Source organism: Gopherus flavomarginatus, chromosome 5, assembly GCF_025201925.1.
Source record: "Gopherus flavomarginatus isolate rGopFla2 chromosome 5, rGopFla2.mat.asm, whole genome shotgun sequence".
NCBI lineage: Eukaryota > Metazoa > Chordata > Testudines > Testudinidae > Gopherus > Gopherus flavomarginatus.
This window is the reverse complement of record NC_066621.1, coordinates 1,905,948-1,926,492: the sequence shown is the minus strand read 5'-3', so window position 1 is coordinate 1,926,492 and position 20,545 is coordinate 1,905,948. Positions and strand designations below refer to the sequence as shown.

General features: G+C 51.8%; 2 protein-coding genes across 2 annotated transcripts in view; one reads left to right on the top strand and one right to left on the bottom strand.

The window, feature by feature from the left end:
• Positions 1–20,545, top strand: part of LOC127052850 (fibroin heavy chain-like) — an 81,060-nt gene that overhangs the window by 18,390 nt on the left and 42,125 nt on the right. The gene's annotated exons all lie outside the window — the stretch shown is intronic.
• LOC127052807 (RING finger protein 112-like) lies at positions 7,346–14,218 on the bottom strand. The gene is made up of 11 exons (XM_050956893.1): positions 13,873–14,218; positions 13,146–13,283; positions 12,807–12,911; positions 12,584–12,634; positions 11,053–11,109; positions 10,839–10,925; positions 10,190–10,319; positions 9,937–10,067; positions 9,013–9,066; positions 8,207–8,281; positions 7,346–7,873 (listed from the first exon to the last, which is right to left on the bottom strand). The coding sequence occupies exons 2-11, from the start codon at positions 13,260–13,262 to the stop codon at positions 7,352–7,354; spliced, it is 1,329 nt and encodes a 442-aa protein (XP_050812850.1). The 5' UTR covers positions 13,263–13,283; positions 13,873–14,218; the 3' UTR covers positions 7,346–7,351.

The following is a 20,545-nucleotide window of genomic DNA, read 5'->3' as shown; positions in this document are numbered from 1 at the left end:
GGGGGCTTGAGCCGGTTATGCATTGTGTTACTGAAACGGAACCCCTGGATACTGAACCCGGCCCTTGTTGCTGCCAACTCAAAGGGGCAGAAGGGTTACACAGAAACTGGGAATGGCTGGGTCATTACACTAATTGAATCTATTTCCCCATGTTAAGTTCTCCTCATTCCTTCTAAGAGTCATCTCAATTATCACTTGAAAGGTTTTTTTTCTCCTGCTGCTAATAGCTCACCTCAATTGACTAGACTCTTCCTGTTGGTATGCATACTTCCACCTTTTCATGTTCTCTCTATGTATAAATATCTCCTGTCTGTGTGTTCCATTCTGTGCATCCGAAGAAGTGAGCTGTAGCTCACAAAAGCTCATACTGAAATAAATTTGTTAGTCTCTAAGGTGCCACAAATACTCCTGTTCTTTTTGCGGAACCAGACTAACACGGCTGCTACTCTGAAATGATGTTCAGAAAGCTACTCCTGCGGGGAGTCCGGGCCACTAGGCCCAACAGAATTTTGTAGAAATTGAGGTTGTGCACGTGGAATTTCGTCTCCCCGGCCCCAGAAATGGGCGGCAGAGATGTTGGCCACTGCTAGGAGGCACTGGACCCAGAAGAGCCCAGCTCACACAGAGAAGACAATGCCAGGGGGAGGGGGAAGGAATTGGAAGGGTCCCACCGCTGCCGTTCCCAGCACCCCCTGAAGGAAGGAGGCGACGGTGTGCACAAGGGCGCTGGAACAGTTTGTGTAGTGGGGGAGCTGAGAGCCATTGAACCAAACCCTAAGCCCTGCATATGATGGAAACCACTTCAAGCCAGGGGGTGTGGCAGCACCTCCAGTACCCCTAGTTCCAGCACTATGGGCATGCAGGAAACTCCGTGCCAGTCCCGGACCTACTATCGGGCTGTTTCTCTGTCTGGATCCCTGGGCTCTGGGCAGGGTAGGGTCTGTGAGTGTCTGGTCCGGGGAGCAGTGGCTGGGCTCTGTGCGGGGGAGGTGTGAGTGGCTGGGCTGGGGAGGGCTCCACAGGTGGGTTGGGCGGGAGGTGAGTGGTCGGCACCCAGCTGGGCTCAGGGTGGGGGGACAGAGAAGCAGGAACTGAGTTTTTAGGGTTTCTTCAACTTTTTACTCCTGGGGGAATTTGTGTGTGTCTGTCTGTCTGTTACAGAAATACTTGCTGACAGGTATTTTTAAAAAAAATTACCAAAATAATTGTTGTGATTATATAGTGTTATTTTGACAAATAAAATGTACAGAATTTTAAACTATGCATAGGATTTTTAATTTTTTTGGCGCAGAATTCCACCCCCCCCCCCAACCCCGGAGCAGTTTAAAGCCCTTCTCTTAACCAGAAGTTGCATCTTCCCCTAACTGAATTAGAGCTGACAGTTTCTGTGGAGACTTGTCCCAAAACAAGGACTCGCCATTCAAGGTTCAATGAGTCAGAACTTCACCATTATTTAAAGCTGGGAGATTAGTCTTTAGCACTCCCCACGGCGGTCATGTACAGGTGCTCCGACACACGCACACATTCATGTGTACGTTGACCCCCTGACACAGTACCCCAAATATCTTTCCTCGTGTTGGGCACAAAGGAGAATGGTTAAATGCCGCCATTGCTCTGAGACTGTCCTGCACCCAAGATCCGTTGCCTGGCCACCTTCCAGCAGAACAAACCTAACCTCTCCCATTGAACACTTTGCAGACTATAGTCTCACGTGACTTCTATTCTCTCTTGCTACATACCGAGAGGTCCAGCCTCTGAAAACCTGCAGCCCTGGATATGAGGTTTCAAAGAAGTTCTTGGGAAGATAGGATTCAAAGAGCAGGTTAAGGGGTGACTGGATCCCAGACCATAAGTACCCACCTGGGAAACATATATTTGATAATGGGTCCTTCAGTCTAGCACAGAAAGGTCTAACATGCGCCAGTGGCAGGACGTTGAAGCTAGACAAAACTCAGACTGGAAGTAAGGCAGAAATTTTTAGCAGTGAGAACAACTGGAACAATTTCCCAAGAGTCGTGGCAGATTCTCCATCACTGGCCATTTTCAAATCGAGATGGGAAGTTTCTCTAACATGTCGCTCTAGGTCAAGCAGGAATTAATTCAGGGCAGGGTCGTGCCTGTGTTACCCAGGCCTTGGAATCTGTCAGGGGAAGGGGCGCTCCCGACTCACCATGGACAGGCCAGGATGGAGCTGACCCCGTACCTCACGCTAGAGAGGTCTATCGGATTGTAGACACCAGCTGAGGCTGGTGTGGAACAGCTGGAGCGTCCCGCTAGCCCAAGCCCTCATTGCTTGGAAATCCCCATGCCCAAGTCCTGGCCTTTCATCAACGCTGAGGGGTAGGAGCTGAGCCTTCCTGTGGAGATGGCCAAAGGGTGTCCCCTGCTCGGCGTACATTCATGGGTGTAGAAACAATTCCCTTTAGCTTCAGATGGTTTTATAGCCCTCCCATGGAATAAATAACGATGCCTGTTTCCTGGATAGCGCTTTCTCTCAGTGGAGCTCAAACCCTCACCATCTTTCAATGGATTATTACCCTCATTAGACAGATGGGAAACTGAGGCACAGAGAAACTAAGTGACTTGGCCAAGTTCACAGAGGAAGTCTCTGGTAGAGCAGGGAACCCACATCTTCCTGTGCCCTCTCCCCAGGACCCACCTTCCCACTCAGAAGAGCGGCTGGAGATCCGTCCCCCAGGACCAGACCACATGACTGCCATTGTAGGAACTCAGCCAGGCACCCATTGTCACCCCCAGTGGGTGATCTCGGGACAGGACCATCGGCCGGGCGCTTTCAAGCGCTTTGCGTTGCAGCCAGAGTGGCCCTGCAACGTCAGAGGAAGGCAGAGTGAGAACCGAGGGCTGGAAGTTAAAGCCAGGCAAACTCCCATCAGAAACGAGGCACCAGATATTTCACAGTGCGGGTGATTCACTAGTGGGAAAGCAGTGGGGTCTCCGTCTCTTCTGGCTTCCGAGCCTGACTGACCGCCTTTCCGGGAGATGATTTAGTGCAACGGGAGATATCGGGCCCAACACAGGGGGAAGTGTTCTCCAGCCTGGATAGCACAGTTCAGATGAGAAGATCTAAACATCCCTTCTTAGAATCTGTGAGCAACGGCTCCCTGCTCTGGGGTGGCTTCTGGGGGACGTGTCTGGGCCATGCTGCTGCCCCATCACCCTGTTACCGAAATGTCGGGTCCGCCTAGCTGAGAGCCAATGACAGCCAGACAGGGATAAGGAAAGGTTGCTTTATTCTGCAGAAGAAAGGGGAGTTCTGTACCTTAGTACAAAAAAACTCTACTCCATACAAAAACCAAGAATCTTTTATACACACTCACACACAGGCTTCGGTCGTGCTAGCATTTGATTGGTGGTTAGCAAACCCTGCACTTCTGCAATCTGCTCAGCAAAAACCAGCTTAGGACCAGCTTCAACTGCCTTAAGACTGATAAGGGAAGACAGTTTAAAAGTTCAGGCTACTGTGTCCGTCAGATGTTTAATTTTTTTTAATGGTTGCTAGCTATTATAAAATTCCTAGCTGTTAGGGGGTCGCTGCTGACTGTCACAGTCCCCCCTTCGGGCCTGATAATCCAAATTGTCAGACCCATTACACAATTTGCGATCAAGCTGGAGGGAGAGATACTGTGTTCTCCTACGGACAGTAGAGCTTTTAGTAACAGCACTACACAAACATTTTGCACATTGCAACATTACTTAAATGACATATAGAAAGAAAAGAAAGAAAATAATTTATTTGACAATTTTATGGAAAAGGCCAGTAAACCATGACTTAAGGTCTGGGAAGAGGTTTTTTAAATTAAGGGTATGATTAAGAGATACAGTGTGGAAAACAACAGCTGCATTTTTGATGGCCTGCAAATTTTTTTTAATTAAACCAGAGCGATTAATATAAAAACAGCATTTTTCCCCAATGCGAGCACAGGCCCCCCCCTCCTACTTCCGCATTCATGGCATCTAGCACATGCCTGTTTTGCAGGGTTACTCTGCTATGTCATCGATTTTTCGCTGTAACTTTTGGAACGCGTCCAAGGAAGCATTAGCTGCTTTTTCAAGTTCTGCAGAAATGTTTACCACTGCCCTTTTCAACTCCGCCACACTCAGTCCAGGAATTAGTCCATGTATAAAGGAATGAAATCCTGTTTGCCTGATTACAAGGGGGTTTTCGGCACATTTAACCCAAGCTTCTTTCAACGGTGTGAAGAGCTTGTGAGACTAAGTCCCCAGGTTGAGGATTTGACATGAGTCCAGTGTGGTGTTTACTTGAACGTCTGGTAATACTCTGGTCACACCACACCGGCCATACCAACCCGGCGGGACAGCTTTATAAGCATTATGGCCACAAATAAAATACAGATCAGGGCTCTGTAAACAAAGGCTGAGGGAGATTTTTGCTACTTGGTGGCGCTAATTTACCCTAACATTTTAATGTCTGGAGTTGCCAAATACCAGGCCCCGGCACCGCCAGTAGGATGCATTCAAATGTCCCATGGTGTGGGTGTTGTTTAAGATACCCCCACAGTATGTAACAGCAAACAAGTGTGATGTAAAGCTTACTAGTGCCCCCTGGCATTTAAAGATTTTTATAAGGGATGAAGTGAGGTGATAAAATGCCAGAGAAGACGTTTATATAATATGCATGGGTTTTATTTATGGGACCCAAGGGAAGGAATGAAGGAAACCATTTTTTGATAATGTTTGCTTATTAATTTCGCAATATTGGCCTTCTGAAACTGGCAGGGAGGCCTCTGGGTGTCTACACCAATTTTTAAGGGGTAAAGGTTCCATTTCTAACACTAAATCTAAGGGTTAGATCGCAGGCTTCTAAGGGGATGTAACCCAGTTCCTTCCTGGTCCCGTCAACAGCCTCAAAACATAGGGCCAGCTTATACCCAAACCCAAGGATATCGAAGAGAGGGACTGCTTGGCCCTCCCAACTATGATGCCAAATCTCAGACGTTTTCCCATACTTATCGGACTGCTATTCTCCTTTCCACCACCACTCAGCTTTCTGCACCACTTGTAGGATGAGAGTTTCAGAGAGGTTTAAAGGTACAGCCCACAGTCCTATTCCTTCCTCAGAACGAGTTTGGTGACACAATCAACAGTCAGACAAGTGTCCCAACGTGGCCAGTCGCTGAAGAGGTTTAGCCGCTGGGTGCGGGTTAGCTTCTACAAGGGGCAGGCTCAGAAATAATAGCCACCTCAGCACCGTCTGAGAACCCATAGTCACAAAGTCTCAGGATTTTGTTCGTCAGAACAAAAGCTTTAGTCCCTCGAGAGGTTCATTTTTCCAAGTATTATCTGCTTCTGGCCCCAGCCTAGGGACTAGCTTGATGCGGGTGTAGTGGATCCAGGTATCCCGTTCCCTTATTCGAATTGCAGTGTGGGAGGTAAGAAGCACTTGAAAAGGGCCAGCTTACTGGGGTTGGAGAGGCTCGATTTTTTACTTCTTTACATAGATTTAATTTCCTGGCTGGATCCGGTGAGCAGGTATGTCAGCAGGTAAGGACTGAAATTGGGCTGCATACCAGGTAGCTTAATATCAGCTAAATTGCGTGTCAGGATAGAAGAGAAAATGATTGGCGATTCAAAAAATCCTTGTGGTAGCCGGGTCCAGGTCAGCTGTTCTGCCCTCCCGCTCTCTGGATCCGTCCATGTAAATGCAAAGATATCCCAGCTGTCTTGACCTAGGGGTATACTGAAAAAGGCATTACGCAAGTCTATTACCGAATAGCAAGCAGTACCTGCTAGAATGGCAGTCAGGATAGTGGGAGGATTAGGTACCACGTTGTGTCTAGCCTGGATGACTTTATTCACTGGATGCAAGTCCTGGACAAATCAGTATACCAGTTTTCCCTCTGGATCCCTGTCAGGTCTTCTGACTGGCTGAATGGGGGTGTTGAAAGGAGAATTGGTGCGAACTAGCACTCCCAACCGCAGAAATGTGGTGATAAGGTTCCAGAGGCCAAGCAGAGCTTCTTGGGGGATGAGGTACTGACGAATTCAAGGAATTACAATGCCTGGCTTCAAGGTTATACACACTGGTTCTGTCCAGAGAGTGTCCAAGTCTGTTTTTAAAGTGCCCCATAGGGAGGCTTTTACCTCCTGTCTGAGTCGCTCGGATAGGATCGTGTCCACAGGCAGGATCGTGTCCTCTGAAGCCTGGGTCAGAACAGCACACAGCTGGGGAAGTTGGTTTTGAGGTAACCGGAGGACGATCCTGTCATCTGAAATAAGATCTGAGCATGCAATTTACACAACAGGCCTCTGCCCAAGAGGTTAACTGGGGAATCCGGAGCTAGCAAAAAGGCATGGGAGGCGGAGACACCAGAGATTTCCACAGTAGCCTCCGGCAACACAGAACAGTCAAATGGCTTTCCGCCTATATGAGTATTTAACATGTAATCCAAAGGGCTATCCTTATAGGGTTTCCACTGAGACCCACCCATCCCCTTTTCTGGCACTCAAATAGAGAATTAAACAGAAAGAAGGAGGGAATAATGGTCTAATTCAAAAAAAATTTAAGCCAGCAATCTCAGCTTACACTGACTGCTATAGGGGACGGAACAGAAGGATCTTAATACGACCTCAGGGCTTCCTCGCACGCTATGGCTTCCGCCCTGAGGAATTACAAACAAGAAGCTCAGTTCCGCCCACACACCTACCACCCAAAGGTATAAGACAGAAATACAGTAACCAGGTAACCAGAATATAACCAGAGCCCGGGAAGTGTTTCCTTACCCTATTAGGGCTCACCTTATCGGAGCACGAACCCCAGGGGCCGCGGTGAAGTGAGGAAGAGGGGCTAAGCATCCCGGTGGCACCGCTCCTAGTTCACCGCAGCCATCCAGAGTCTGATGTCCGAGCTAGGAGGGTCCCATCTGGGTCGCCAGAAACTGTTACCGAAATGTCGGGTCTACCTAGCTGAGAGTCAATGACAGCCAGACAGGGATAAGGAAAGGTTGCTTTATTCTGCAGAAGAAAGAGGAGTTCTGTACCTTTCGTACAAAAAAACTCTACTCCATACAAAAACCAAGAATCTTTTATACACACTCGCACACAGGCTTCGGTCATGTTCGCATTTGATTGGTGGTTAGCAAACCCTGCACCTCTGCAATCTGCTCAGCAAAACCCGGCTTAGGACCAGCTTTACCTGCCTTAACACTGATAAGGGAAGACAGTTTAAAAGTTCAGGCTACTGTGTCCGTCAGATGTTTAATTTTTTTAATGGTTGCTAGCTATTACAAAACTACTAGCTGTTAGGGGGTCGCTGCTGACTGTCACAACCCCATTTGTCAGCCCCAGATTCGAGGGGAGAGGGACACACCGATCAGATCAGGGGGTTGTCATCAGATAGATCCTCAGTTCCGTCTCCCTCCTCCCTCCCACCACCAGCAGCCTCAGCCCTCTGCCTATCCCTCTGGGCGATGTTCCTACCAACTCCCCCGCCCACGCCCCCACCCACGACGATCCCAGCTGCAGCGCCCGTCCCAACCCCAATGGCCACCACCTCAGCCGCGGCGAGCGCCCCAGCCGCCTCGGCAGCGATGACAGCACCAGCGATCCCGGCGCCGGCAGCTCCGCACACCGGTCCCAGAACCAGCGCCCCTGCCCCCACGCCCGCCAAAATGGTGAATTTCTTGAAGCGCTTCCCGTAGGTTTTCAGGAAGGTCTCAGCCTCCTGTGTCAGCAAATCCTCCAGCTCCGTCAGCAGGGCCTCTTTCTCCGGTGCCGGCTCCTGCATGTCCGTCCGGCATCGCCACAGCAAGTGCCCGCGCCGCTCCGCAAACTGCTCTGTCATCTTGCTCGGCCGCACCTTCAGGCAGGAAAACATGTTCTGGGAGTCGCCGTCCTGCGCCAACCAGGAGAGGAGATGGCCAAGAGCGTTAGATGGGGCAAGAGCTGAACAGACCCCACCCCCTGACCGAGATGGGGGCCCCCCTCGCGCGAGCAGGACACAATCCGGGAGTGAGATGGGGGTACCCCCTCGCGCCAGTGTGGAACAGACCTGGACTGGGGTCGGGGCCCCCCATCACGCCAGGTCCAGCACACAAACTCAGTGAGAGACCATCCCTGCCCCCAAAAGCTCACAGGCTAAAACCCCCGAATGCAGGGTCATTCTCCCACTTTGATAGATGGGGAAACTGAGGCCCAGAGAAACTAAGACCTCCTCCCCGCAACTCACCTTCTCCTTCAGAAAGAGAGCGTGGTCTGCGTGGGCTCTGTCCAGGACTCTCTGGTTGTGGAAGGCGATGGCCATCTGCACGGGGAGGACAAGGCTGGGGTGAGTCGCAGCTTATGGGGCCCCATCTCCGCCTAGCGGCGGCAGCTCCCACCACAGCAGCTTCATGTAACAGAGCGACGCCACTAGCCAGTGTGAAACTACAACTCCCATGAGCCACTTCAGCAGCTCAGCCTGAAGCCAGGCACCCAAACTACAAGCCCCATGATGCCCCACAGCCATGGACTCCCATGATGCATCACCTCCTTCCTCTGTGGTGCATCATGGGAGCTGCAGTCCCATCAGAGAGCTGATTTATGGGGAGAAAAGGGAGCATGCTGAGCCAAACTATTATTCCCATGAGACACCACAGAGGCATTTCCAGATCCAAGTATTTCGGCTTTTGATATTTCGACAGAAACTCAAATTTGTCTGCAGGAAAAAAACAACAACAACATTTTCCAACAAGTGGTAACACACTCCTGAGATGCAGCTACCTCTAGGGTGGCGCATAAGGGGACACACACAACATTGTATTGGGATGGGCTCACTCAGTGCTGATGCAGCCACTTCTGGCGTGGGGCAGCTGGGGAATAGCCCCACAGCAACCCCACACGGGGATGGTTTGCCCGACATGAGATGCAGCCACCTTTCGGGCGAGGCAGCAGCAGTAAGACAAAAGTAGGAAGCAGTTTTACATCGGAAGTGAATTCAGGAGGTGGGACACATCCCTGGATCAGGTCAGGGGCAGAGACGGACAGAGAAGGTACCTGAGAGGGAGACGAGAAGCCACAGTGATGTTTCTTCATCAGATCAGAGAATTTCTGCAAGGAAAGCACAAGAAATCACAATACAGACTCCACAGGGCTTAGGAAAATGTGAATATGGGGACGGCTCGCCCGGCGCTGAGATGCAGCCACCTCTGGGGCAGGGCAGCTGGGGAATGGCCATAAGACAACGGTGGGAATCAGTTTGTCGGGGGAAATGAAGAACTTCCCTGGATGATGTAGGAAGGCTCAGCAGAATCATCCAAGCTGGGATTCTGCTAGGATATAAATATGACCCCAATTCTTAATTAACAAAAATTCAGCAAAATGCCTAAGCCCCCACCCTGCTCCCCACAGCACAGCGCCCCTAGTGCCAGCATGGGGTAGTGTGGGCAGCCCTGACTGCCAGGGGAGAGCGCCCCTACAGACCTGCCACCCAGCTCTCTGCAGCCCAGCACCCCCTAGTGCCACCATGGGGTATTGGGGGCAGCCCTGACTGCCAGGGGAGAGCATCCCTACAAACCCCCCACTCCACTCCCTGCAGCACAGTGCCCCCTAGTGCCACCATGGGGTATTGGGGGCAGCCCTGACTGCCAGGGGAGAGCGTCCCTACAGACCTGCCACCCCGCTCCCCACAGCACAGCGCCCCCTAGTGCCACCATGGGGTATTGGGGGCAGCCCTGGGTTCCAGGGGAGAGCGTCCCTACAGACCTGCCACCCAGCTCCCCACAGCACAGCGCCCCCTAGTGCCACCATGGGGTATTGGGGGCAGCCCTGGGTTCCAGGGGAGAGCGTCCCTACAAACCCCCCACCCAGCTCCCTGCAGCGCAGTGCCCCCTACTGCCACATGGGAGCATGGGGCCAGCACTGACTGTCAGGGTTGAGCGCCCCCTACTGAGACCCCAAACCCAGCTGGCCAATCCCCACCTTTATCTTGGCAGTGAGCTGTGTCCCTGTCAGCAGTGCCCCATGCCGGTCCCTCCAGACGTGTTGACTGACCGAGCACACCAGGGTGGTGACGTAGTCCCTCAGGCTGTCCCGGAAATCCTCATCCATGTCTGCGAAGGAGATGGAGATGGCAATGAACCCGGAACCGGAGTGTCCCCCCACAGCCCGTTCCCCGGCAGAGACAAAGATGCCCCATTGCCCAGGCTCAGAGCTTCTGTCCCTGGTCCATTACCTCTCAGGCTTCCCTGGTTTCCAATCATGATCCACTTGCTGGGGAAGGGCATCAGGTAACAGCGGCTGCTGCTTCTGCTCAGCACTTCCAGGGCCTTGGGGTGTTTGCAAGGGGATGTCGCTGCCAGCATCTGACGGAACCAGTGGGAAATCAGCAAAGTGAGACATCAACAGAGAGAAATACCCCAGGACCCCAATTCCCTGCTCCCAGAGCCAGCCAGGCCATCGCCATGGGGCCGGCTCTGAGCCAGCACCCCCTAGAGCAGGGGTTGGCAACCTGTGGCACACGTGCCAAAGGCAGCACACAGGCTGATTTTTAGTGGCATGCTGCTGCCAGTCGAGGTCCTGGCCACTGGCCCCTCTCAGCCCACTGCTGGCCTGGATGGATAGAACCTGGGCCAGCAGCGGGCTGAACTAGGCCAGCAGCCGGGACCCCGGCTGGTAGAGGCCAGTGGACGGAACCCCATACCAGCCGCTCATCCTGCTGCCGGTCTGCAGTTCTGTCTGCCACCCACACTGCCAGTCCGGCATGCAAAACCTTTTACTGGCACGTGAAACCTTAAATTAATGAAGACTTGGCACAGCACTTCCCAGAGGTTGCCGACCCCTGCCCTAGAGGGCAAAGACCCCATGTCAAGCCCCACACTCACCTGTCGGACGTCTCTCAGATGCTTCTCCCCACCGTCACTTCCAAGGACCGTGGAGCTGCTCCAGTCCCGCACCAGCAGGTCTAGGTGCTGCAGGGGAGACAGGACGATGTCAGGAGGGGACGGGTGAGCCCCTCGGGTGTGGGGCAGGAGGTGGCTGGGGCAGGAGCATCCCATGCAGGGCAGGGCGGAGGATGGGAGGGGAATGTTGTCTCACCTGAATGGACTCCAGCTCGTATTCCTTTCCCACCTCTTCTGCCACGTGCAGAAACATCTGCAGAGCGGAGAGGGCAGGGAGGTGAGTCTGGGGCTGGGATCTCTGGGGCAGGGAGGCAGCGTGTGCCCTGGGGGTGGGTGGGAGTGGAAATCCTACCAACACACACACACACACACACACACACACACACACACACACACACACACACACACACACACACACACACACACTCTGCAGCTCCAGCCTGGTCTCGGTCTGTTACCAGGGTCCCACAGCTTTCCCCTGTGGTGCAGAGACACCTAGGGGCCAAAGAGCAGAACTGCATGCCGAGGTTCCCCTCTCCCCTGCCCCATGCCAAGGGCTCTGTTTGCCCCCATGCCCACCAATGGTAGGAACAGAATAGACCAAGATGCCAAATACTGAGATGTTCCCAGATTCCTGGCAACACCCCTGTTCTCAGTAAGCCTGGAGCTCAGGCAGAGGCGAGCTCCAGCCCCTGGAGCAGCACAGAAGCTGGTCCCTGCTGTGATACAGCCCCAGGACTCCTGGGTTCTATCCCCAGCTCTGGGAGAGGAGTGGGGTCTAGTGGTTAGAGCAGAGGGGGCTTGGAGCCAGGACTCCTGGATTCTATCTCTGGCTGTTCCACAAACTCCCCATTGACCTCAGGCAAGTCACTGATTCTCTCTGGGCCTCAGTTTCCCCAGCTGTAGAATGGGCAGACGACCCCATTGGGGCTGTGTCATGAACACACAGCTAAGGGTAGCATAAAATCCTTCCTTTACCTGTAAAGGGTTAAGAAGCTCAAATAACCTGGTTGGCACCTGACTAAAAGGACCAATGAGGGGAAAAGATACTTTTAAATCTGTGGGGGAAGGTTTTTGTTTTGTCTCTCTCTGTGTTCTCTCCGGGTCATCAAGGGAAAATACATCTCTCAAAGCCAGACCTGAACTAAGCATCTAAGATTACAAATTGTAAGTAATAGGAAGGAAATGTGTTAGATTATCTTTTGGTTTAGCTTGTGAATTGTCCAATGCTAAGAGGAAGGTTTATTCTTGGTGTTTTGTAACTTTAAAGTTTTGCCTGGAGGGGAAATCCTCTGTCCTTTGAATCTTATTACCCTGTAAAATTACCTTCCATCCTGATTTTACAGAGGTGCTTCTTTTCCATTTTTTCTTTATAATAAAGATCTGTTTTTTCAAGTGTCCTAAAAACCCAAGGATCTGGTCTGTGCTCACCTTGTTAACCTATTTGGTTGGTATATGATTCTCAAGCCTCTCCAGGAAGGGGGATGAAGGGGCTTGGGGGGATATTTTGGGAAACAGGAACTCCAAGTGGTCCTTTTCCTGATTCTTTGTCTAACTCACTTGGTGGTGGCAGCGATACCCATTCAAAGACAAGGAAGGATTTCTGCCTTGGGGAAGTTTTTGCCTAAGCTGGTAGAAATAAGCTTGTGGGGGGTCTTTCATGTGGGGAGGGATCCCTGAGAGGCTGTATGCGAATAACACCACATCCTGCCCTCTCCCCGCTTCACCTCCAGATATTCCAGATCAGGGTCCTTTATCTGGCTGGAAACATTCAGGATCTGCAAGTAATCAGAGAGGACAGGGCTAGATGCAGAAACCAGCACAACCCACTCCCAGCAGCACAGCGCCCCCTAATTCCAACCTGGGGCATTGGGGCCAGCCCTGGCTGCCAGGGGAGAGCGCCCCCTGCTGAGCCCTGCTCCCTGCAGCACAGCGCCCCCTGGTGCCTACCTGGTAGGAGCCAAGCAGCATGGAGAGAGCGGAGAGTTTGACGCTGGTCTCTGTGCCTCTGGCAATGTCCATGGAGCCCTCGGTGTCGACCAGCAGCACGGCCACCTGCGGGGGGGCATGGGCCGGGGTCACACGCCAGCTCCCCGATCTGCCCCCTGCATGCGCCAGCACCGAGTGAGACACAACCCCAGGGGGGCACTGTGTTCCCTGCTTCCCCTCCCAGGCCCCGGTCACAGAGCCCCCCCAGCCTCTGTCTGCTCTGCTCCCCCAAGTAGAGATCTGATGGGGTCACTCATCCTCCCACCCTATTTCCCCCCCCCACACAAACTTCCCACTCACCTTCCCCCGCTCGGTGGGGACCCAGAAGGGCTGACTCCAGGCCCACACCCCCTTGGTGACACTGCGGGTGCCAACTCGCCACTCGAACCCCTCCAGGGGCTCCTCCTCCCTGCCCATTCAGGATCCGTCCTTCACATCCTGGGGGGGGAGGGAGACATGGGGGGAGGGGTAATTAGTGCAGGGGGGCAGGGGGACTGTGGGTATTTTATTAGCAGGCAGGTAGCGTGGGGACTGGTGCACTGGGAAGATAATGGCCAGGCAGCCTCAGGCTGAGGACGAGGCTCCAGACGGACACACGGCTCCCCACCCCCCTGACACAGCTGACCGGACGTGGTCAGGGGACACAGGTCACAGATCTGTGCTGGTCTGAGCCCCTCCAGCAGGGGGCAGGAGTCATATCACTGCTCAGACAGCATGAGACAGGGAGGGGTGAGATACCAGCCACCCTAGGGCTCCCATCCCCACACACTGCCCTGTGGGAGGGGAGTGGGGTCTAGTGATTAGAGAGGGGGAAGCTGGGAGCCAGGACTCCTGGGTTCTCTCCCTGGCTCTGGGAGGGGAGTGGGGTCTAGTGATTAGAGAGGGGGAAGCTGGGAGCCAGGACTCCTGGGTTCTCTCCCTGGCTCTGGGAGGGGAGTGGGGTCTAGTGATTAGAGAGGGGGAAGCTGGGAGCCAGGACTCCTGGGTTCTCTCCCTGGCTCTGGGAGGGGATCAGGGCTGCACTCACCAGGTTCTGGAGCCGGCGCAGCAGGTAGTTCAGCAGGAAGGATTTGCCCCGGCGCTGCTCCCCAATGATGGACACCAGGCAAACGGGGGCTTTCCCCACCCCACCCTGCTCCAGGTAGCGGCTCAGGGCCTCCTCATACAGGGTCAGGCCCCCTTCCTCGTCCAGACGCACCAGCTGCGCCGGGCGCCCCGGCTCCGGCTGAGCCCCTGGCCCTTGCTGCAGGGACAGAGCAGGGTCAGAGCTGGGACCCCACCCCTGAGACGGTGAGTCCCCTGTGCCCTAGATCAGATCCCCATTCCCATCCCCTGAACCAGCCAGTCCCACACTGGGCCAGATCCAAGCCAGTGCCCCCAGGGTGTTGCTGCTTATCTTAGCCAGCACAGACATCCTGACTCCAGCCCGCTACTTCGCAATCCCCTATTTACAACTCACCCTCCCCGTCACCTCCCCTGACACGGCCATTAAGGCACGTTCCTTATGGGAAGCCAGGCCTACACCAAGGGGTATGATCATCCCCTCCCGTCTACTCCCTCCTCTACAGGGGGCAGAATCGAGCCCTCCAGTTGATTCCCCCTCTGGGGGCAAGATCGTCCCCTCCAGTTCATTCTCCATGGCTCTGCCCCTCTTAGGCAGATGTGGCTGGTTGAGAGGGCACTATAGGCCAGAGCTGGGGGGCAGGGGGAGGCACTGCCAGTACACCGGTGTCACGGAGCCACAGTATCTGTGCTATGGCCCCAGGTTTGGAACCGTCTCTAGGAGGAACCCATCAGCATACCAGACCCCCTTGGGGGTCTCAATTTTCCTCCAGGTTAAGCCACACAGCTTCACCGCCTCCGTAGCCTGGGAGTGCCCCCCCAGGATTGTCACATCAGCATATCCAGGTCCCCGAAGAAGACTCCAGACTCATAAATTTGTTGTAACTCTAAAGTTCATTGCACTTTAGAGACTGCTGCACTGAACCTCACCCAAACCATTTCCTCGCAGGGCTTAAGAACGTAAGAACGGCCGTACTGGGTCAGACCAAAGGTCCATCCAGCCCAGTATCTGTCTATCGACAGTGGCCAATGCCAGGTGCCCCAGAGGGAGTGAACCTAACAGGCAATGATCAAGTGATCTCTCTCCTGCCATGCAGCTCCATTCTCTGACAAACAGAGGCTAGGGACACCATTTCTTACCCACCCTGGCTAACAGCCATTTATGGACTTAACCACCATGAATTTATCCAGTTCTCTTTTAAACATTGTTATAGTCCCAGCATTCACAACCTCCTCAGGCAAGGAGTTCCACAAGTTGACTGTGCGCTGCGTGAGGAAGAACTTCCTTTTATCTATTTTAAACCTGCTGCCTATTAATTTCATTTGGTGACCCCTAGTTCTTGTATTATGGGAATAAGTAAATAACTTTTCCTTATCCACTTTCTCCACATCACTCATGATTTTATAGACCTCTATCGTATCCCCCTTAGTCTCCTCTTTTCCAAGCTGAAGAGGCCTAGCCTCTTTAATCTTTCCTCATATGAGACCCTCTCCAAACCCCTAATCATTTTAGTTGCCCTTTTCTGAACCTTTTCTAGTGCTAGAATATCTTTTTTGAGGTGAGGAGACCACATCTGTACACAGTATTCGAGATGTGGACGTACCATGGATTTATATAAGGGCAATAATATATTCTCAGTCTTATTCTCTATCCCCTTTTTAATGATTTCTAACATCCTGTTTGCTTTTTTGACCGCCTCTGCGCACTGCATGGACATCTTCAGAGAACTATCCACGATGACGCCAAGACCTTTTCCTGACTCGTTGTAGCTAAATTCCCCTTCCAGCCACCAAGAAACTGGTTTGGTGTAAATACTTTGTAGCTACGTTTGCATGAACTGCAGTGATTATGGATGAAAAGGATGAGAGGGGAGTTCGGAGCACCCTGAAGTAGGGGGCACCCCCGTTCCTGGCCAGAGTTGACCATGGAGAGATTGAGATAAACTCCCAGGAACCCGTGACTTCTGTCCTCCCTGTGCAATTCAAGTGCTGTTCTCATGGACCCAGAGGGAAAGTCAAGGTTGGGCAGGGACCAGGGTGAAGTGAATCGGGGCAGAGTTTGGATCCTCAATTCAGCTGAGATAATGTGTCCGTAGAGAAAGCCTCCTACTATGGTGGGACAGATCCCCTGCTTATATGTGCATGGAGTCCACATTGGTGGCTGGAGGACAAGCTTCTTGGATTGGAGGGACAAGCTTTGACCCTAAGAGTCAGAGAAACTGAGGAGTTCCTAGACAACCCTGTCTGGGAAACACCACTAACCCAGTTTCAAGGAAGTAAGGAGCTGGCCACCAAGGAATGGGAAAGAGAGAAAGTCAGAGACAGGGACGGCTCTAGGCATTTTGCCTCCCCAAGCACGGCAGGCAGGTTGCCTTCAGCGGCTTGCCTGCGGAGGGTCTGCTGGTCCCGCAGCTTCAGCGGACCCTCTGCAAGCAAGCCGCCGAAGTCAGCCTGCCTGCTGCCCAGAGTGGGGGGCAAGTGGGGCAACTTGCCCCGGGCTCCACAGGGCCCCCATGGGAATGGCTGAGGCTCCAGCTCCAGCCCCAGCCCCACCCGACCCTGGTCCCGGAGCCTCAGCCCATCCAGCAGCGTCCCGGCACAGCAGCAGCGTGGCTCCAGCAGGGCCCCTGAGCCCCTCTCCGCTCAGCACCGCCTGGTCAGGGGATGAGGCTGCGAGCTCCGGGCCGAGTGGAAGGATCTGAGCTCACCCTGGAGCTTGCAGCCCTGCCCCCTGACCACATGGCTCTGAGCGGAGCTCGCAGGCCCCCCTCCGGAGCCATGCTGCCGCTGTCCAAGAAAGCTCCTGGATGCGCTGAGGCTCTGGAAGAGGGGGGAGCCGGGGGTGAAGGGCCAGGTCCGGGGGGGTTGGCTAAGGGGCAGGGAGTCCCAGGGACAGTCAGGGCACAGGGAGGGGGCAGAGGTTGGGGGCGGTCAGGGGATGGAGGGGTTGGATTGTGGGCATTCTGGGGGTCTGTCAGGACTCAGCGGGGGCGTGGATAGGGGTCAGGGCAGTCAGGGGACAGGAAGCAGGGGTGGTGTCCTGGGATGGTGGTGGGGGGTGGGGTCTCTGGGGATGGTGAGGGGACAAGGAGCAGGATGGGTCAGGGATTCTGAGGGGGAGTAATACACCACGCAAAAAGGCTCCTGAGGTTACAAGCAGTAGTTAGAGTCGAGAGCCGCCCCTGGGCATTAGACGGTTTGCAGTCCGAAGCAGAGTGGACAGACTGCCTTAAGAGACAGGATATGTGGCTTGGCCATTGCAGAGTGGATAAAAAAGAGTTTAGAAGTGAAAAGCAGAGAGTGAGCAGGTTACGATCTAGAATTAATGCATTAACTCATGGAGTTGCCCAGAAACAGTGAACTGCAGCAGGTCTAGACACTGCAGGAGAGACATGCCATCCATCTGGCATGTAAACAAAAACAACAGAGACTGCGGGTACAAATGTGGGATTTGCAAGAGCAGCTAACAACCTCCACTTTTCTCCCAGAGCTGGGATAAAAACTGGGGGTAAGGATTCCCAACCAACTGTTTTAACTCAGGAAGCCCCACTCCTTGCTCATAGCTGACAATATCCTTTTTTCTTCTCTTCCTCCTCCTCCATTTCCTAAATGTGCTGCTCTTAGGCAGAATTTTAAATGAACTCTCAGGGCTAATCTGTTGCTTACCACATTACCCCTTAAAATTTCGTTTTTCTGAAATCTCAATGGAAGGAACTTTGGATACCTATGTGAAAACTTTTTGTTTTTGACAAAGCATGATGGAGGTCCACTGTACTCCAGTGAAATTTTAAAGCAAAAGACCCATGGGTGACCATGGAGACAAGTATCAATACTGTACTATCCTTTTGAAAAATCCCAAGGTCAAGAAAGCACAGACGAAGGCAGCTGTATTGCAGGGATTGTACTTGGCGACTTAAATCTTTACCAGCAAAATACAACACCGTCAAAAATTATTGCAAAAAGCATAAGAATCAGCTCAGGGATGCTGTAGATACACAGTGCTCTGAGTGAGATCATGGAAGGTTTAAGATCACAAAACTATGTTGCCAGTGAAACTTTGAAAGCCATGGCAGCAAAGAATGATATCCTAAAGCTAAGACACAATAAATGGAATGCAGAAGTAAACGATTAAAAGAGAGAATGAAAAGTGAAAAGTAGCTTTTACAGAAATTAGCACTACCGAGTTTGGAGGGAATGAAACAGCTGGGAGCTGTGGAAATGTTCAAAGGGTGACATTGTTATAAAAAGAGAATTCTTGGTTTAACAATAAAACACAGTACTGTATATGCAGCTTGATACAGTCACATTGGGTGGAACCCTCGTAGTTAAACAAATTATACAAGGGGGTCAGGTAGCTGCCACTACAGCCACTATGTTTTTGTCCCTAGGAGCGTTTACAGACATTCTGAAGGAAAACAGTCCCTTTCCCCAAAGGAACGGTCTGCAAATAATCAATTGCAAATGCCTGCTGCAGACAGCAAGCAGAGAGACAGTCTGATTTGAATCATTTCATTACTGGACGATTGAGTCAAAATCACCAAGAGGAAATAAAGGGTTTCCATTGAAATGTGACTGTCTCCAAATGTACAAGATGGGAATGTAATCTGGGCGCAGCTGAGTACAGATAATTAGAAGTAGTACAAGGGATGATAAGCAAGAACGTTTGTTTTTGTTTTTCATATTGTAAATGCACCCGTGAACAACGTCAGGGTTGAGGTGCACACAAGGACAGAAGAAGCCTTCAGGTCGCTCCGCACAACCAGACTAACTTTAGTAATGGTGCTTGTGCATTCTGTTAAATAGTTACACTTCATGCAAAAATTAGGGAGGTAACAAATTACGAGGCGGAAAAGTAAAACGTTGATGTTAAGTAAAATAAGTAAATGGGCTAGTAGGCTAAGAAGGCAGAATGTCTAAGCAAATGAATAGAAGAGGGAAACATTGAAAAGCTATTTCCTATGAATCAGATGGTGAGAGACAAAGCAAGCAGAGATGAGGAAAAGAGTGAGTCAAATTAGGGTTCGTGTGCAAATGTACAGTAAAGACAATGGAATGTGTATAAAAGAGGAAGGTTATTGTGGACCTCACCTTGCAAACATCTTGACAATAGAACCCCACTGTGAAAAATTTGTCCAGCATTATATGAATGCTAGAAAAGAATTGGATTCATTTTCATGATCTCTTTAGACCCTGCAAAGGCTGAGCAAAAAGAAATATTTTGGAAGCATTCGGCATGCGGTTAGGAGTTCTCAGTAGTATAGATGAGAAGGTGATTACAAATAAAATGAGTGCAGTAGGGAAACCACAAAGCAATGCCCTGAGGGTATCCTTAGATCAGCTACGCTCCATACAGAATGGGGTGGCACAGGTCTTAGAAGAGTGGGAGCAACCCCAAGAAAAGGATCACCTCCGCCTCCTGCAGGCTGTTGAGGATGGAAGCCCAAACTCAGAAGGACTGAATAATGAACTCTTGCAGCGATGATGATGGTTTTGGTAAAAGTGTCATCAAGGAGGAGATTGTAATGAGAGACTTGGACTTGACATGACCCTCAGCCTTCTTGTGTATGGACTCAGTATAACCCGCAGCCATCCTGTATGCTCAGCCATCATCAGTTAGAAAAAAACTAGAGAGTCAGGAGAATTCGGCCTTGACGTAGGCAGACAGAAAAGTACTAGCTGCAGCACTGCAAACAGGGAGAGATACAGTGAAATCACAGATTCACGGGGAATAGAAGGGAGTATGGAGAAGCTAACCTTGAGTTTCTGCACATTTATTACTGGGCACCCATGTGAGTTTTGTTAAAAGTTGGTTTTGCTGATAGAAGAAATTATAACATTTTACTGTTGCTTAAGACATTGGTTTAGTTCTAAAGTCCCCCCCTCATTCATTCTCAGCATGAAGCATTTTTTTCTGGGGAGAGTGTGGATCAGCTCCCCAAAACCAACAGCCCCCAGCAACACAAGCGCTGCCTGCCTAGGCCCCACATCCCTCACCCTGTATGGGCTAGTTAGAGACAGGCACCTCCTGACACCTGCAAGCTCTGAGTGTCCCCCTGGAGTGCATGTGACAAAGTGAGTTTTCCCTCTTGTTATGTTGTACGTGAGTCTTACTGTTTTGCACAATACTGTGTGTACCTCAGTTTCCCAATGTACTGCGCCAATGGTGGGAATAAGGGTGTGTCGCTTTTGCTGAGACCCCCAGGGGCAGGTGAGGCTTCTCCAGCTGCCTGCATGTAAGCAATGGACGGTGCCCTTCATAACCTGAAGACCAGGAGGGGAACTTTGCCCAAGAAACAAATCCAGGAGGAGAGGCAATGGGCGTCTCAGAGGTCAGGCAACTGGGAGCAGTTAGGAGGGCTTAATTAATTAATTAATTAAGCCCTTGGAGTTAGGGTTAAGGGTATCGTGAGGATTGGAGCTAAGGTTATCATGGGATTAAGAGTATCATGTGGTTAACATGAAGGATATCATGGCTTTGAGGGTTAAGCTTATCATGGGGTTAAGAGTATTGTGGGGTTAAGGTGAAGGGTATCATAAGGTTATGGTTAAGGGTATCAGGGGAGTTGGGATTGAGTTTATAGTGGGGTTTAGGTTTAAGTGTCATTTTCCACCCTGTTTTTTTGGCCCTGTCACCCTTC

What these genes read in the sequence shown, in the direction of transcription:
- LOC127052807 (XM_050956893.1), bottom strand. Translation starts at nt 13,262, where the DNA reads ATGGGCAGGGAGGAGGAGCCCCTGGAGGGGTTCGAGTGGCGAGTTGGC. An exon ending in TCCCCACCGAGCGGGGGAAG is followed by an intron (nt 12,912 to 13,145) that starts GTGAGTGGGAAG and finishes GCCCCCCCGCAG; the next exon opens with GTGGCCGTGCTGCTGGTCGA. An exon ending in AAACCAGGGAAGCCTGAGAG is followed by an intron (nt 10,068 to 10,189) that starts GTAATGGACCAG and finishes TCTCCTTCGCAG; the next exon opens with ACATGGATGAGGATTTCCGG.